At 40.4% G+C, this 15,899-nt stretch overlaps 1 protein-coding gene across 1 annotated transcript in view; it reads right to left on the reverse strand.

The window, feature by feature from the left end:
• Positions 1-12,706, reverse strand: part of tomm20a (translocase of outer mitochondrial membrane 20) — a 32,811-nt gene extending 20,105 nt beyond the window's left edge. Inside the window, exons 1-2 of the mRNA XM_039738135.1 lie at positions 12,404-12,706; positions 3,797-3,843 (exon numbers count right to left, since the gene is read on the reverse strand). Of these exons, the coding sequence (XP_039594069.1) occupies positions 3,797-3,843; positions 12,404-12,530 (174 nt within the window). The 5' untranslated portion in view covers positions 12,531-12,706. The remainder of the gene's footprint in view (positions 1-3,796; positions 3,844-12,403) is intronic.
• Positions 12,707-15,899: the final 3,193 nt, after the last annotated feature.

A 15,899-nucleotide genomic window follows, 5' to 3' on the forward strand; every position in this document is an offset into this window, starting at 1 on the left:
TCATATTCTAAAAGCTAAGAGATACAAATGTTTATAGATTTAGCAGGTTAAAAAAGGGGCCAAGAAATGTAAATGTTTCATTCTGACAAATGTCTTCAGTAAATTCAACCATAACAGGAAATATTTAAAATGTAACTGCCATAATCATGTGTGTTTGAGGTTGACAAGTTAACCTGTCCCATTACTTCCCTTGGCATTGGGTCCAATTAAAACCCATTCTGTTTATAAACATCTATTACCATAGCAGGAGTCCAAACTGACTATCTGATGGCATAAAACTTGAACAAGTTCTATTCAAGAAACACAGAACTATGTCAGCAAAAAACAGACTGAGGATTGGAGCCAGAAATCAGCTCTTCTTTGACCAGAATGATGTAAAACTGAAAAAAATAATAAAAAAAAAAGCTTGGGTCCAGATGGAATAAGAGGCCGTCCGCTTCATTACTGTGCAGAGGAGCTCTCTCTAATATTCCACACCATATCTGTAATGTCCAAGGATTTACAACAAGGACCCAGCCAACTGTTATTTCATTGGCAAAAACTCCACATCCCAAAGCATTAAGTGACCAACTTAAAAAACCATGCAAGATTGCCATTTATAGACTTTTCGCCAGCTTTTAACAAATTTTACCTGAGAAACTGATTGATCAATCAATTAACTTGGTGGGGTGAAATCTGGAATTTTTAACAAAAAGAAAACAAAAAGTGAGTGAGCGTCAATGGCTGTTTCTACAATACCCCAAGTACATCTGTGGGCACTCTGCAAGGTTGCTGTTCATTCCTTCTTTTGTTCATCCTGTACACAAATGACTGCGGGAGTTTAGACAATGATAGGCTGGAAGCATGCTCCAATAGCGCGATGCCTCACCCACCACACGACAAACCACCAAGATTGGGACACGAGTGCAGCAGGTGACACCTCAGCACCACACCGGAACAGTGCGAGGATAGAGATATCCTGAAATTTGCAGACGACTCTGTCATTGTTAGTCTTCTAAAAGATAAGGATAACAGCTATGGACCTACTGTCAATTACTTTGTACAATGGTGTGATCGCTCAAATTTATGACTAAATATTTCTAAGACAAAAGATCTGGTTGTAGATTTCAGGTTCTCTCCACCATCCATTGTCTCAACTTTAATTAAAGTACAGACAGTGGAGATGGTAGAGCAACACAAATATCTGGGAACAATAATTGACAAACTACAGTCTGATCTTAACACAGCAAAAATCTTTTTAAAAAAATAAATAAAAAGGCAGACACGACTTTTCTTCTTATGAAACTCAATTATTTAAAGTGGACAAAACCATAATGACACTTTTTCATAAATTCATTACTGAACTGTTAGATTTTCTTTTATCTATAGGCTTGGCAATCTCAGCAATAAGAATATAAATCATCTTAACAACATTATAAAAATGTGCAGTAAAATTATTGGTTTACAGCTGACCTCCATCACTGAAATATATTGCAAACAGGTTAGAAAGGAAGCCAACTCAATTCTATTAGATAGCAGCCATCATCTTTCCTATAAATTGCAGCTGTTACCATCAGGTTGCAGATTTAGGTTTCCAAAGGTAAACAGCAACAGGATTAAGAACTCTTATTCCTACAGCTACACGCATTTTAAAATTATGTTGCTTGTGGGGATGCTGCTAACTGTTAAATTCTGTGTTATTTTGTGTAGTGTTGATGGTAATTATGCTTCTTTGTATTGAGCTTGAGAGTGTGTGTGTGTATGCAATAATATTGGTTGTCAAATATTGTGCCTTTGTTCATCTATTGGATCTCTGTAACAACGTCTTCTGTTTTTTTTTACTTTCCTGCTGCAAACAAATTTCCCTCCGAGATAAATAAAGTCTACCTAAAGCCTATCCAATTCCCTCACCTTCATCACTGAACACCTCCTCATCTAGTCATTCTTTGTGCTCTATTGATCTCCCTTCCATAACCTTTTTCTTTGTGCAAAACTTGAGAATCTTTTCAATGTTGTACTTGTCCATCTCTTTTACTGAATATCCACATTTTTAATTTCTGCCCTGTTTCTAACTCTGCTTTATATTGTGCTCCATCAATCATGTCTCACTTCCAGACCATGCAATATTACACAGATAAACTGCATACTTTACAAACTTTTCTATTTAAGTCAATGTCACATTTGTGACTTTTTATCACGAGGAATATCAGATTCACTGACCAATGAAGTTACCAATGGCTGCAACGTGTTAAATTATAAGACTGAAAACCGCAGCCTACGTCACATTTACCAACTGAACACCGACCCCCAAGCATACTTACACTTTCCCTGTTTCCCGACAGTCAACAGCAGCCTGCCTGATGGACATGGCACTACTCGAAGGGTTAACAAATGCAGCAAGTTCAGCTGCAATCTCTGCTCTTTATTTTTTTCCATTCTGTTATGGTATATAATAAAAGACATCAGACAGATGAGCTTCTCATCTGTTTTTGAGATTCAAAACACACATGACCCCTTACCTTGTTAGAGCATTCTATTCATCGTACTTCCAAATGAGTATTCAATGGTCTGTTTGGCTGTCAGCTCTCCTGCATTTGCAATACGCTCCACTGACTAACAAGATAATCAAACAAGTTTGATTTCATCCAAGCCAGTCCTAGACTAGATGGTCTCACTCATTAGATATGTCATATTTAGATAATTGTTTCCATGAACAAGTGCTGCCAACTGCGTCCTACTGACTAAGATTATCTAAATTAAGGCTATGACTAAAAATTGCTGGAAACGTCATATAATGTGACATTGACTTTAGTGGCACAGAAGTGAAACTATCATGCTTAACTAGTCCTTGATACCATCACATACCCTTGTGGAAGAATAATTTTAGTGTAAAATTGCATTCATCTTTAAGAAATAGCATAAAGGGTAAATAAATGTTGGAAACAAGATAAACATCAAAGGAACAAAAAAATATACACTGAAATATAAGAATTGGTTTAGGAAAAATATTGAGATGGTCAAGTAAATAAAGAATGTACCAGAAGAAAGGTTGATTAAATATACAAAATGTACTGAAGGATGACAAAGAAATCAACAAATGTCCTATAAATAATGAGAATGGACAACTGTATAGCCAGAGGGCTTATGTCAGTCACATTTTCTTTTTAATGAAAAAACTAAAGATTTAAAAAGTTCACATTCTGCCATTTTTTTTTTTTGCCTTCAGCACTTCCTACACATGCTAATTGTGTATCTGACTTTAACTGCTAAATCAAAGAGTTATGTCATTTATTATTATTAATACTTATTTGGTTGGAATCTTTATCCAAGGCAACCTACAACTAGTTACATTTCTTTCTGGAATTTCCAAATGATGCAGAGGCAGGTGAATAACTTGCTCATCTTCACATAGAATTAGCACCAGGACTTGAACCTATAACCTCAGGGTCTCAAATCTGCACTGCCTGCCTACCCTGATGTTTACTACTCAGAGTCATTGGGCCCTTTTGAAGCTGGCATTAACAAGTGTTTTGCATGCAGACAGACCACACAACTGCCATTAAAATGCATCTCTCGTCTACACATTATGACTGTATGGAGACCTGATGTCAGCCACCCTGGGCAAAATTCAAACTTGCTTTGGCTTAATGTACATGGTCACCATATGTAGACAGAAGATACATCTACATTAACACTTGTGTTAAACACAGTAACTGTGTTTCTGAGTAAAAATGAAATAAATGGATGTTCACATTAAATACATTAACAGACTTTAGCAAGGTAAGCCATTAAAAGATGAAGAGAAAAGTATACACACCCTGGAGAGACCAGCCTTTTCCTTGGCCTGTTTCTGCTTTCTCCTACCTGAATGCAAAGGGTTGGTTGGGGGGTTTGGGTTATGGGGAAAAAGAAAAAAAAATAAACAGAAAAGTTAAATATAGGTGACAAAGATTAAACAAGTCAATCTTAAAACCACTCCTTTCACAAGTTCTTTAGGAACAAGTAACACATGTGATAAGTGCTGTTACCTCAAAAGATCCAGTACTATGGGTTTCAAATCCCCTGCCTGGTGGCTGTGTATGTGTATATCTTTCACACTCTCCTCTCATCCATGAGGGCTTTCCTTACATTAAGAGTTTAGAGTTAAGAGTGCTGGCATGAGTGGACACGGCAATGCACCACAACTCTATTTAAGGTTTGTGCCCATCTTTTTTTCGATGTAGGTCACAGGCTCCAGTTTCACCATGACACTGGTTTAAAGGGATTTTGTGAATGTTATGCTATAAGAAGTTATTTATTTTTAGGTACAAATACTTAGAATTTCTATTACACTCGCACACAGAATAATATGAATGGGGAACGAAAATAAAAAAGATTTTTTTTTCCTTCTTGCCCTAGTTCAGGTGCCAAATCTACATTAAGGAGAACAACGCAAGTGGGATGTGGTTACACGTACATTAATCAAACTCTCAAAGTGAACAAACAAAACCAAAGGGTGAGGAGTCCCTCTGCTTTATTAGAGCAAAGTCCTCCTTCAAAAATCTCCCAGAGTTCTGAACCATGAGCACTAATCTACTTACAACTAGAAACAAAAACTACAAAGACACATAAACCCAGGATTAAGACAAATAACTCAGCAGGCATGAATAGATATACAGAATCTACCAGTAAATCCCTCCCATTAGCCTTGGGCTGTAGTAATCTTATAAACAAAGGTCAGTTTACTTAATTGACTGCAACAGCCTGAACACTTGTGCCACCTTTTCTATATAAAATGATTTTTGGCTTCCACAACTACATGGGCACATTATTATTGTAGATTTGGCTGACTCCTTTACTCAAGATTTTGATAAAGAACATTTATTTACAGCCTTTTTATCTCTCTCTCTCTCTCTCTCTCTCTCTCTATCTATATCATTCAAGCACAGGTGGATTTACTGAACTGCTTAGCATCAAGCAGCCAAATGGAAGAGTGTGCAACCTTGCAGTATAATGTCCAATGTCAACCATGGCACAGAATGAGACATTTTGCTTTGATGGCAAAGTCTCAAATCAATAGTGACAAACAAACATACATGCTATTTTAAGGTTAAGTGACTTAAAGGATAAGATTAACATAAAGTTAAAACAAAAGAATTCTCTAGATGGATGGCTTATTTTCTTGGCAAGCAAAAGCACTCAGCAGCAGTAGGGAGAGCCAGTGAGTGACAGCAGTTGGGGTGATTTAGGCATTTGGCAAGAACAATTACCATCACAGGCACAAGTCTAGCTGACAAAGAGGTCTCATGACATGGCAATGAAATGTTCTCCCACAAAAAATGTTTTTGCTCATTATGCGTAATCAGCAGATCATCATAAAAATTGCAAATCACGGAAACAACTTTGTGACGCTGCCGCCAAATACTAACAGAAAAATCCACAAGTTAATAGACATGCTGTCGCTAGAGTTTCTCCACACTCTGAATCCTCCAGGCACTCCTGAGCATAATTTAATTTTGAAGGTTGGGACACCAATAATGTTACTGAAAAACTTACAGCCACCGAAACTTTGCAACGGCACGAGACTTCAGGTCACGTGTCTGCTAAAGAACCTAATTGAGGCAACTATTTTTACTGGCAGTTGCTCAGGGGAGAGAATTTTTATTCCTTGCATCCCCGTTATACCCTCTGATCTCCCATTTCAATTCAAATGCCTCCAATTTCCAGTAAGGCTCTGCTTCACGATGACAAGTAATAAGTCTCAGGGACGTACCCTACAAAATGTTGACATTGATTTGAGGCAAGATTGCTTTTCAAATGGCCAACTATACGCTGCATGCTCAAGAGTGAGCTCAGCGCACAGCTTGGTCATATTACAACCGGAGTGCTGAACTGACAACGTGGTATACAAAGAGATCCTTAACAAATAATTATTGGTATATTTTCCCTCAGTTTAAAAAGGTTTACTTTTCTTCTTAAAAATTTAAAAGCAGTACTTCGCCGCTGCGAAGCGTGGGTATTTTGCTAGTTTCATAATATTCCTGATCCATGAACATTTAGAATGCTAAGGTATATACTTGATATAATTTTCATGATGAAATGCATTAAAGCATGTATTAATCATGTGGGGGCACAGCGGCATGGAGGTTGCACTGCTGCCTCGCAGCAAGGGGGTCTCGGGTGTACCTTGCTTTGAATTTGCATGCTTTTCTGGTGGGTTTACTCTGCATGGTTCAGTTTCCTTTCAAAGTCATGTACGACGTGGGGTTTTGTTATGCTATATTGACCCTGATAGTGTATGTGTTGCTCGTATTCACCCTGCGATGTGCTGGCGTTCAGGATTTCCTCCTGCCTCACACACAATGCTTGCTGGGATGGGCACAACCCTGAATGGATGGCATAATTAAACATGTATAACGAAGATTATTTTTAAAGTTCTGAACACTCTGTGGTCTAAGTTTATAACTAGTTTTAATTTCACAAATATGTTTATTGTGTGGTGATTGGATATGTGGAGAAAGAAAATGGAAGGATAGGAACTGGGGTTTTGGTACATCAGACAGTGATAGCATGCATGCAATAAAGAAAGCCCGCTCAGAAGAACATCCATTGAATTCTGTGTTTGTGTCTCCGAACACCAGATCACAAACCCAACATTTACACAATATTTAAGTTAAACCTGTGCGATACCCATTCATACATCCAGATTTCTGGAACCTCGTCACACCTGCCATAAAGTTCTCTACACTAAACATACACCTGGGGACCCCTTACTGCTAAGGAGCAGCACTACCGCCACACTACCATGCATGTTTAATACCTGCTTTAATGCATTTCATCCTGAAAATATGTTCTATATTTTGATTGCAACTGTCATGCAATGTGATTCCTTCTCTTCATTAGTGCGACCCCCTTGAAAACTACCACTTTATGGGGTCATGCAAACCTGTATTAATACTTGTGTGCACATCAAAATGTTTTTTTTTGTACAATGCTCATGACAGTGGAATAGGTTATTCTTAGCCAGTCTACAGCAGTGGAAATGTGGTTAACATCCACTCATGCATGGGAAAAAAAATACCATCCAATACCATGAAACCGGCATAATTTTGAAAAATACTATGATATAGAATTTTGGTCATTTCGCCCAGCACTACTGCAGGAAAATAATCTCTAAAAATAAAGCTACAGTAAGGGTCTCAAACTTAAGACCCACAGGCTGGATCCAGCCCTGAGATATTTTTAAAGAGACTTACTTTATTAATATGCAAGCCACTTTACACCTGGCCCACAATCTCAAAGACTCTCTAAAGTGCATTTCATATATGGATGGTATCTATAAATAGATGTGCTTGATTACATTAATATCATGCATTAAACTGTGACTCCAGTGCTCACATTATGTGTACATAGATAGCCAACAGACTCCACACAAGTACAGCAATTCTGGGTTTAGTGGTCACTGGTGTTTATCTGCTCAGCACAGTGTACTGCAGCTACTAACGTGCTGTTAGAATGTGAATGGGCTGCTCATAGTGACCAAACACGAAAAAGGGGATTCAATCCATTTTTTGCAGGAACCTGCCAAAAGCCAGCAAGCAAAGAGCGACTTGATGGAGTCATTTTTGAAGGATCTGTGAAAAACATGAAAATGATTGCTGTACTGGTGGAACTTTGTATACCTGGAACTGATGGCCAACATTGCAAATTTTTCTTGAAAACAGTAATTTTGGTTAAAGAAATACTAAATAGCAATGGTCATTTACAGTGCATCCGGAAAGTATTCACAGCGCATGACTTTTTCCACATTTTGTTATGTTACAGCCTTATTCCAAAATGGATTAAATTCATTTTTTTCCACAGAATTCCACACACAACACCCCATAATGACAATGTGAAAAACGTTTACTTGAGGTTTTTTCAAATTTAGTAAAAATAAAAAAAATGAAAAATCACATGTCCATAAGTATTCAGAGCCTTTGCCATGAAGCTCCAAATTGAGCTCAGGTGCATCCTGTTTCCCCTGATCATCCTTGAGATGTTTCTGCAGCTTAATTGGAGTTCACCTGTGGTAAATTCAGTTGATTGGACATGATTTGGAAAGGCACACACCTGTCTATATAAGGTCCCACAGTTGACAGTTCATGTCAGAGCACAAACCAATCATGAAGTCAAAGGAATTGTCTGTAGACCTCCGAGACAGGATTGTCTCGAGGCACAAATCTGGGGAAGGTTACAGAAAAATTTCTGCTGCTTTGAAGGTCCCAATGAGCACAGTGACCTCCATCATCCATAAGTGGAAGAAGTTCGAAACCAACAGGAGAGCTGGCCGGCCATCTAAACTGAGCGATCGGGGGAGAAGGGCATTAGTCAGGAAGGTGACCAAGAACCTGATGGTCACTCTGTCACAGCTCCAGAGGTCCTCTGTGGAGAGAGGAGAACCTTCCAGAAGGACAACGATTTCTGCAGCAATCCACCAATCAGGCCTGTATGGTAGAGTGGCCAGACAGAAGCCACTCCTTAGTAAAAGGCACATGGCAGCCCGCCTGGAGTTTGCCAAAAGGCACCTGAAGGACTCTCAGACCATGAGAAACAAAATTCTCTGGCCTGATGAGACAAAGATTGAACTCTTTGGTGTGAATGCCAGGAGTCACGTTTGTAGGAAACCAGGCATCGCTCATCACCAGGCCAATACCATACCTACAGTAAAGCATGTTGGTGGCAGCATCATACTGTGGGGATGTTTTTCACTGGCAGGAACTGGGAGACTAGTCAGAATAAAGGGAAAGATGACTGCAGCAATGTAGAGAGAAATCCTGGATGAAAACCTACTCCAGAGCGCTTTTGACCTCAGACTGGGGCGACGGTTCATCTTTCAGCAGGACAACGACCCTAAGCACACAGCCAAGATATCAAAGGAGTGGCTTCAGGACAACTCTGTGAATGTCCTTGAGTGGCCCAGCCAGAGCCCAGACTTGAATCTGATTGAACATCTCTGGAGAGATCTTAAAATGGCTGTGCACCGACGCTTCCCATCCAACCTGATGGAGCTTGAGAGGTGCTGCAAAGAGGAATGGGCGAAACTGGCCAAGGATAGGTGTGCCAAGCTTGTGGCATCATATTCAAAAAGACTTGAGGCTGTAATTGCTGCCAAAGGTGCATCGACAAAGTATTGAGCAAAGGCTGTGAATACTTATGTACATGTGATTTCTCAGTTTTATTATTTTTACTAAATTTGCAAAAACCTCAAGTAAACTTTTTTCATGTTGTCATTATGGGGTGTTGTGTGTAGAATTCTGAGGAAAAAAAATGAATTGAATCCATTTTGGAATAAGGCTGTAACATAAAATGTGGAAAAAGTGATGCACTGTGAATACTTTCCGGATGCACTGTATGTAATCATAAGTAGTTTATTAATAAATAACACCTGTTAATCTTGATAAATACTTTACTGTAATAAATAATTCCCAGAGAAATACTGACAAATTGTGGCGACAATCCAATAGAAACATTTAAAGAATTTACTGCTTGCATTAAATTATAAGAAAACAATACTGAGTTAGGGATGTAATAATCAATTTTAAGGTTGTTATCGCATTGCTATTACAACATAATGGAAATCTGTAGTTAGAAAACAGATTGATTGGGGGGTGGGTGTTTGAGAATGTGGATGATACTCAGTTAGCCCTGTATAACTAATAATATAGTTAAAGGATTAAGGTATTGTTCAAGTTGATATTTCTTTACAAAAATGCTATATCTGCATTCAAATTCTAATAAACACGGCAGTGAATCAAAACAAAACCACATGGCATGAAAACATTACCGTAATTTGGTCTGCCAGTCAAACTACCCTCTGACGAGGTGAAAGGTTGCTGTGCAGGCAGACAGAGTGCAACAACAGACAGCTGTAAATTTAAAATGGCCACATCTCATAATATTCACATGTATACTCACAGGTATAAATTATTTTACAATGTGTATGTACTGTAAGTGCCAGGCGCAGATCAATGCTTAACCATTGCCTAAGCTTGATAAATGGATGGGTTTGGTCAATTTTTAAGCCTTTACATTTTAGTCTACGGAATAAGGAGGAAAGGCAGTTTTGATTTTTGTTTTTTAATTTATATAAAGCAATTTCCTTTAGAACACAATTTCCATGTGGCAAATGGACATGTTTGGAAAGAAGTAACTGACTAGAAGAAAAACAATCCTATTCTTTAAGGAAATTACATACAAGGTAATTCATCAAATTTACCCTGTAAAGGCTCTAGGTTTATCATGGTTACATCCCACTGTCAAAACGTTTGGATAGTTAGAGAAGTTTTTTTAAAAAAAAAAAAAGACACCAATCTGGACATTAGTTTTGAAAATTTGCAATTATATCCACAAAATTATGTGGTCTTCTAAACATTGTGAAATTTAAAAAATGGATGTACATTATAGATGTAATATAGACTATATATTATATATAGATGTTTATAGACTACTTCAGAAAGTAAAATAAAAATCTGACACCACTGGGGACTTTATATTTATTAAAATAGTTTAAACTTCTCTTATACACTATACTTGTCTTTTATTCTGCACCCCAAAATAATAATTTGTTCGTGCTGTTTTGCACCTCCGTTAAGAGATAACACTTCAGTTTGAAAGGCTGTAAAGCAGCGGGTAAGACAGATTAATTAAATCCGGGTATTTAGTTTTAAACACGTTTACATAATGATTTAATTAATAAGCTTTAACATTAATAAATACAACTGAACAACATCTCAATTGCTCCAAATATAGGTAGTTTAAAATAAAACACGTGTTAGGTTTTAGCAGCCAAAAGCTGATGCCTTGTTGTCAGGCCTGGCTGCCACTTTTATGAGTTAGTGTTGAGCCCTGCAGTCCCTCCATGTTGATACAACCTCTTTTACAAAAACCACTGTCAAAAGAATCAAGGATTCCTTTGGATGCAATTCAAGATCATCCAAATACAAATGCCAAAGATAAATACTCCATGAAGATCAAACATCTACCTGAACTGAAAAATAGAAATACTTTACACACAGGGAGTCAACGGACACTAACAGGCAGTGAACATCATAAGAGACTCAGTGACTGCGCCAAGGGTCAAGTACCAGTATTAACTGCTGAACGACAGTGCAGTAAATGGAGAGAAGACAAAAAACAAAAATCAGCATATAAAACTTGTACACAAGTAATGAGGAAAAAGGTTGGACAGCAGGAAGGGCCTGAACGTTAATACTGGCACAAGACCAACTCAAATCGAAAGCAGCATACACTTGTACATTCAGGGTGTGCCTACTCTGTGGTGCAGGTGAACACAGCCATAGTTTGTGTAAGTTCTTTTTGTGTTTGATATCTGGCTCTTCTAAATAACCACCACCATCAATGACCAGCTGTCCTTCAAGGACCATGTTGCTACAGGTTCCCGGTCTTGTTTATTCACTCAACACAACAACCACAAGCTCAGACCGTATCAGACAGCGTATGCAGCACAACTCCCGGTCCAGGCTTTAGCCTTGTCACGTCAGATCAACTCTCCGCTAGCAGTAGTAGTAGTAGTAACAGCATGTGTCACCAAGCCACTGCAGATGATTCAAATTGCACCGGCACATCTGGTGTTCAATCAGCCGAGGTGCACACAGGTCACTCCTTTTCTCAAATCATTACGTTGGCTCCCTGTAACATCACGCATTAAGTCCAACTCCATGATCTAAATTGAGACTCTTGTAAAGTCATATGCTTCATCTGAACAACTCAATTTTGCTAATGCTACCTCTGCCTGATATTAAATCTCAGTCCATACTTTTTTTTTTTTAATGTGAAGCTCCTATCTAGTGAGACGAGTTGCCCACCTCCATTCGAAATTCTAACTTGCTGATTTAGATTAACCATTTGAAGATTTTTTTTTTTTGGTTTATTTCTGACCGACTAATATTTGAGGGTAGGTTTTCATAACCTATGAACTGTAACTCAGTTGTATTTTGTTCCGAGCTCTTCATTTGCGATACAACTCTTTTACCTAAACAGTCTCCAGATTGACGTTTACTGAAACCGTCTATTAAGCGAATAAAAGTAAACGTGCCCGTCCGACTGGGTGCATGCACTGCTGCCGGGTTTGGCTCCCCGCGCTTCTAACTGAATGTCACTATCTTACATTGTTACAACAGCGGGAGCCTCACGTTCGTCAGCGTTACTCATGCGGACCCCAGCAGCGGTGTGCTTCACAAGGTAACAACACATTAAGCCCAACTGAGCTCAGCCTCCAAACGCGGTTCCCACACGCCTGTTAAAATTATCGCCCGCTAACAGTCTTCACGTCTCGGACTCTCCATGAAGGCCTCGTCGATTTAACGACGAAAAGGCTGCCGAGTTCCGCCCAGCTGAAACCCCCTCCTCCGCCCAAATCACAACCCTTTCCTCCTCAACTCACGCTCCCGCAGCCTGTTCTTGAAGTTGGGGTCGCTCCGTCTCTTCCTATCGAAGTAAATGCAGTAGCCGATGAAGAGGGCGCCGCACACGCCAGCTGCGATAGCGCTTGTCTTGCCTCCCATGATCATTTCTTGCCGTCTCCTTTTTCAAGCAGACCACGCTAAAACGTGCTCTGCCCGGACCCTCGCTACTAGAAGACGCCTTCTTGCAGGATTAACTTCCTCAGAGGAGAAGGCGTTTGACCCCGACGTGCACCACGCTTTTCCTCATGGAGAAAAGGACCCTCCGCCACATCGGGTGACATCATCAGCAGGTGACGCAGGCATCCCTGCAATGCCTGTTGTGTAGAGCTACTAGCGTGCGTGCTTTACGTAGCAAACTCCTTTAATGTGTACATAGTTGATCGTTTATATGTCCCTTTTCTTACCCCAAACAGTTCTAGTTTAACCATCGTTTATACTGGGAATAAGGCATGCGGATGGAAATGCGCGTGCGCGATGAGACAACTTATGGTCTCAAGTACCCCTTGATGTCACCATAGAAATTGGCTGCCTTGTGTGTTTTAGTTTGTAATGTTTCTCGTTATCCTTTTAGAAAAAACTTTGTTATGCGGTGTCATTTTAACAAAATTAAAATCATTGTAATAGTTAAATATTTGTTAGCACTAAATAGTCCTTAACAAACCACTTAAGGCGATGACACATTGACGACGTTCCGAGCGTTTTTCAGTCGTAGCCTTCAATTACACAATATTGGGGAGTTGGAGACTAGTGATGGGCATTTCGATTCAGTTTAAGTGAATCGATTACTTTGATTATTTTTAGGGATTGCTTATACTGTAGATCGTATCACAGGTATATAATAATTCGCACATTAATTTCATATACTGTATATATATATATATATACACTCACCTAAAGGATTACTGTATTAGGAACACCATACTAATACGGTGTTTGACCCCCTTTTGCCTTTAGAACTGCCTCAATTCTACGTGGCATTGATTCAACAAGGTGCTGAAAGTATTCTTTAGAAATGTTGGCCCATATTGATAGAATAGCATCTTGCAGTTGATGGAGATTTGTGGGATGCACATCTAGGTCACGAAGCTCCCGTTCCACCACATCCCAAAGATGCTCTATTGGGTTGAGATCTGGTGACTGTGGGGGCCATTTTAGTACAGTGAACTCATTGTCATGTTCAAGAAACCAATTTGAAATGATTCGAGCTTTGTGACATGGTGCATTACCCTGCTAGAAGTAGCCATTAGAGGATCGGTACATGGTGGTCATGAAGGGATGGACATGGTCAGAAACAATGCTCAGGTAGCCCGTGGCATTTAAACAATGCCCAATTGGCACTAAGGGGCCTAAAGTGTGCCAAGAAAACATCCCCCACACCATTACACTACCACCACCAGCCTGCACAGTGGTAACAAGGCATGATGGATCCATGTTTTCATTCTGTTTTCGCCAAATTCTGACTACCATTTGAATGTCTCAACAGAAATCGAGACTCATCAGACCAGGCAACATTTTTCCAGTCTTCAACTGTCCAATTTTGGTGAGCTTGTGCAATTTGTAGCCTCTTTTTCCTATTTGTAGTGGAGATGAGTGGTACCCGGTGGGGTCTTCTGCTGTTGTAGCCCATCTGCCTCAAGGTTGTGCGTGTTGTGGCTTCACAAATGCTTTGCTGCATATCTCGGTTGTAACGAGTGGTTATTTCAGTCAAAGTTGCTCTTCTATCAGCTTGAATCAGTCGGCCCATTCTCCTCTGACCTCTAGCATCAACAAGGCATTTTCGCCCACAGGACTGCCGCATACTGGATGTTTTTTCCTTTTCACACCATTCTTTGTAAACCCTAGAAATGGTTGTACGTGAAAATCCCACTAACTGAGCAGATTGTGAAATACTCAGACCGGCCCGTCTGGCACCAACAACCATGCCACGCTCAAAATTGCTTAAATCACCTTTCTTTCCCATTCTGACCTTCAGTTTGGAGTTCAGGAGATTGTCTTGACCAGGACCACACCCCTAAATGCATTGAAGCAACTGCCATGTGATTGGTTGATTAGATAATTGCATTAATGAGAAATTGAACAGGTGTTTCTAATAATCCTTTAGGTGAGTGTATATTGTCAGAGGTGGCTGGGGGGGTGACCCGGCCGGGACACCCAGGAGGACCGGAGAAGGGCTTACACCTTCCCCAGACCATGTGGGGGCGACCAACCTGGTACCTTTGGGGGCCACGGGTACGGAGCTTTGAAGCTGAACCCTGTAGGAGTCACTGCCAGGGGCGCCCCTATGCCTTTGGAGCCCTGGACCTCAGCACTTCGCCACACCCGGAAGTGCTGTGGAAGAGGAGCAGGGGCACCGGGAGTATTTCGGGGATGCAGCCTGCACTTCCGCCACACTGGTGCGTGTCGGTGGAAGATTGCCGGGACACACCTGGAGCACATCCGGGTGATTATAAAAGTTGCCGCATCCCTTCATTGAGGACTTGAGGTGGGTGGAAGACAGACAAGGTCTGGAAGGAGACCAGGAGGCGGCCTGAAGAGAGAAGGCATTGTTTTTTTGTGGCCAAGACTTTGCGGACTGTAAGCACTTAACTGTAAATATGGAACTGTATAATAAACGTGTGTGGGGTGACTTAAACGTGTCTGCCTGTCTGTGTCTGGGCCAGCTACCACAATATATATTGCTCAAAAAATTAAAGGAACACTTTTTAATCAGAGTACTGTATAGCATCAAGTCAATGAAACTTATTTAAGTCAATGAAACTTAGTTATTGATCTGGTCAGTTAAGTAGCAGAGGGGGGTTGTTCATCAGTTTCAGCTGTTTTGGTGTTAATGAAATTAACAACAGGTGCATTAGAGGGACAACAATGAGATGACCTCTAAAACAGGAATGGTTTAACAGGTGGAGGCCGCTGACATTTTTCCCTCCTCATCAGTTTTTTTACTAGTTTTGCATTTGGCTACGGTCAGTGTCACTACTAGTAGCATGAGGTGATACCTGGACCCTGCAGAGGTTGCATAGGTAGTCCAACTTCTCCAAGATGGCACATCAATACGTGTCATTGCCAGAAGGTTTGCTGTGTCTCCCAGCACCGTCTTCAGGGCATGGAGGAGATTCCAGGAGACAAGCAGTTACTCTAGGAGAGCTGGAGAGGGTCGTAGAAGGTCCTTAACCCATCAGCAGGACCAGTATCTGCTACTTTAGGCAAGACAACTACAAAGTGACCTCCAGCAAGCCACTGATGTGAATATCTCTGACCAAACAATTAGAAACAGACTTCATGAGGGTGGCCTGAGGGCCCAACGTCCTCTAGTGTGCCCTGAGCTCACTACCTGGCACCGTGGAGTTCGATTGGCATTTGCCATACAATACCAGAACTGGCAGGTCCACCACTGGTATCCTGTGCTTTTCTCATTTGAGAACAAGTTCACTCTGAGCACATGTGACAGACGTGAAAGGGTCTGCAGAAGCCAAGAAA

Source organism: Polypterus senegalus, chromosome 16 (assembly GCF_016835505.1).
Source record: "Polypterus senegalus isolate Bchr_013 chromosome 16, ASM1683550v1, whole genome shotgun sequence".
NCBI lineage: Eukaryota > Metazoa > Chordata > Cladistia > Polypteriformes > Polypteridae > Polypterus > Polypterus senegalus.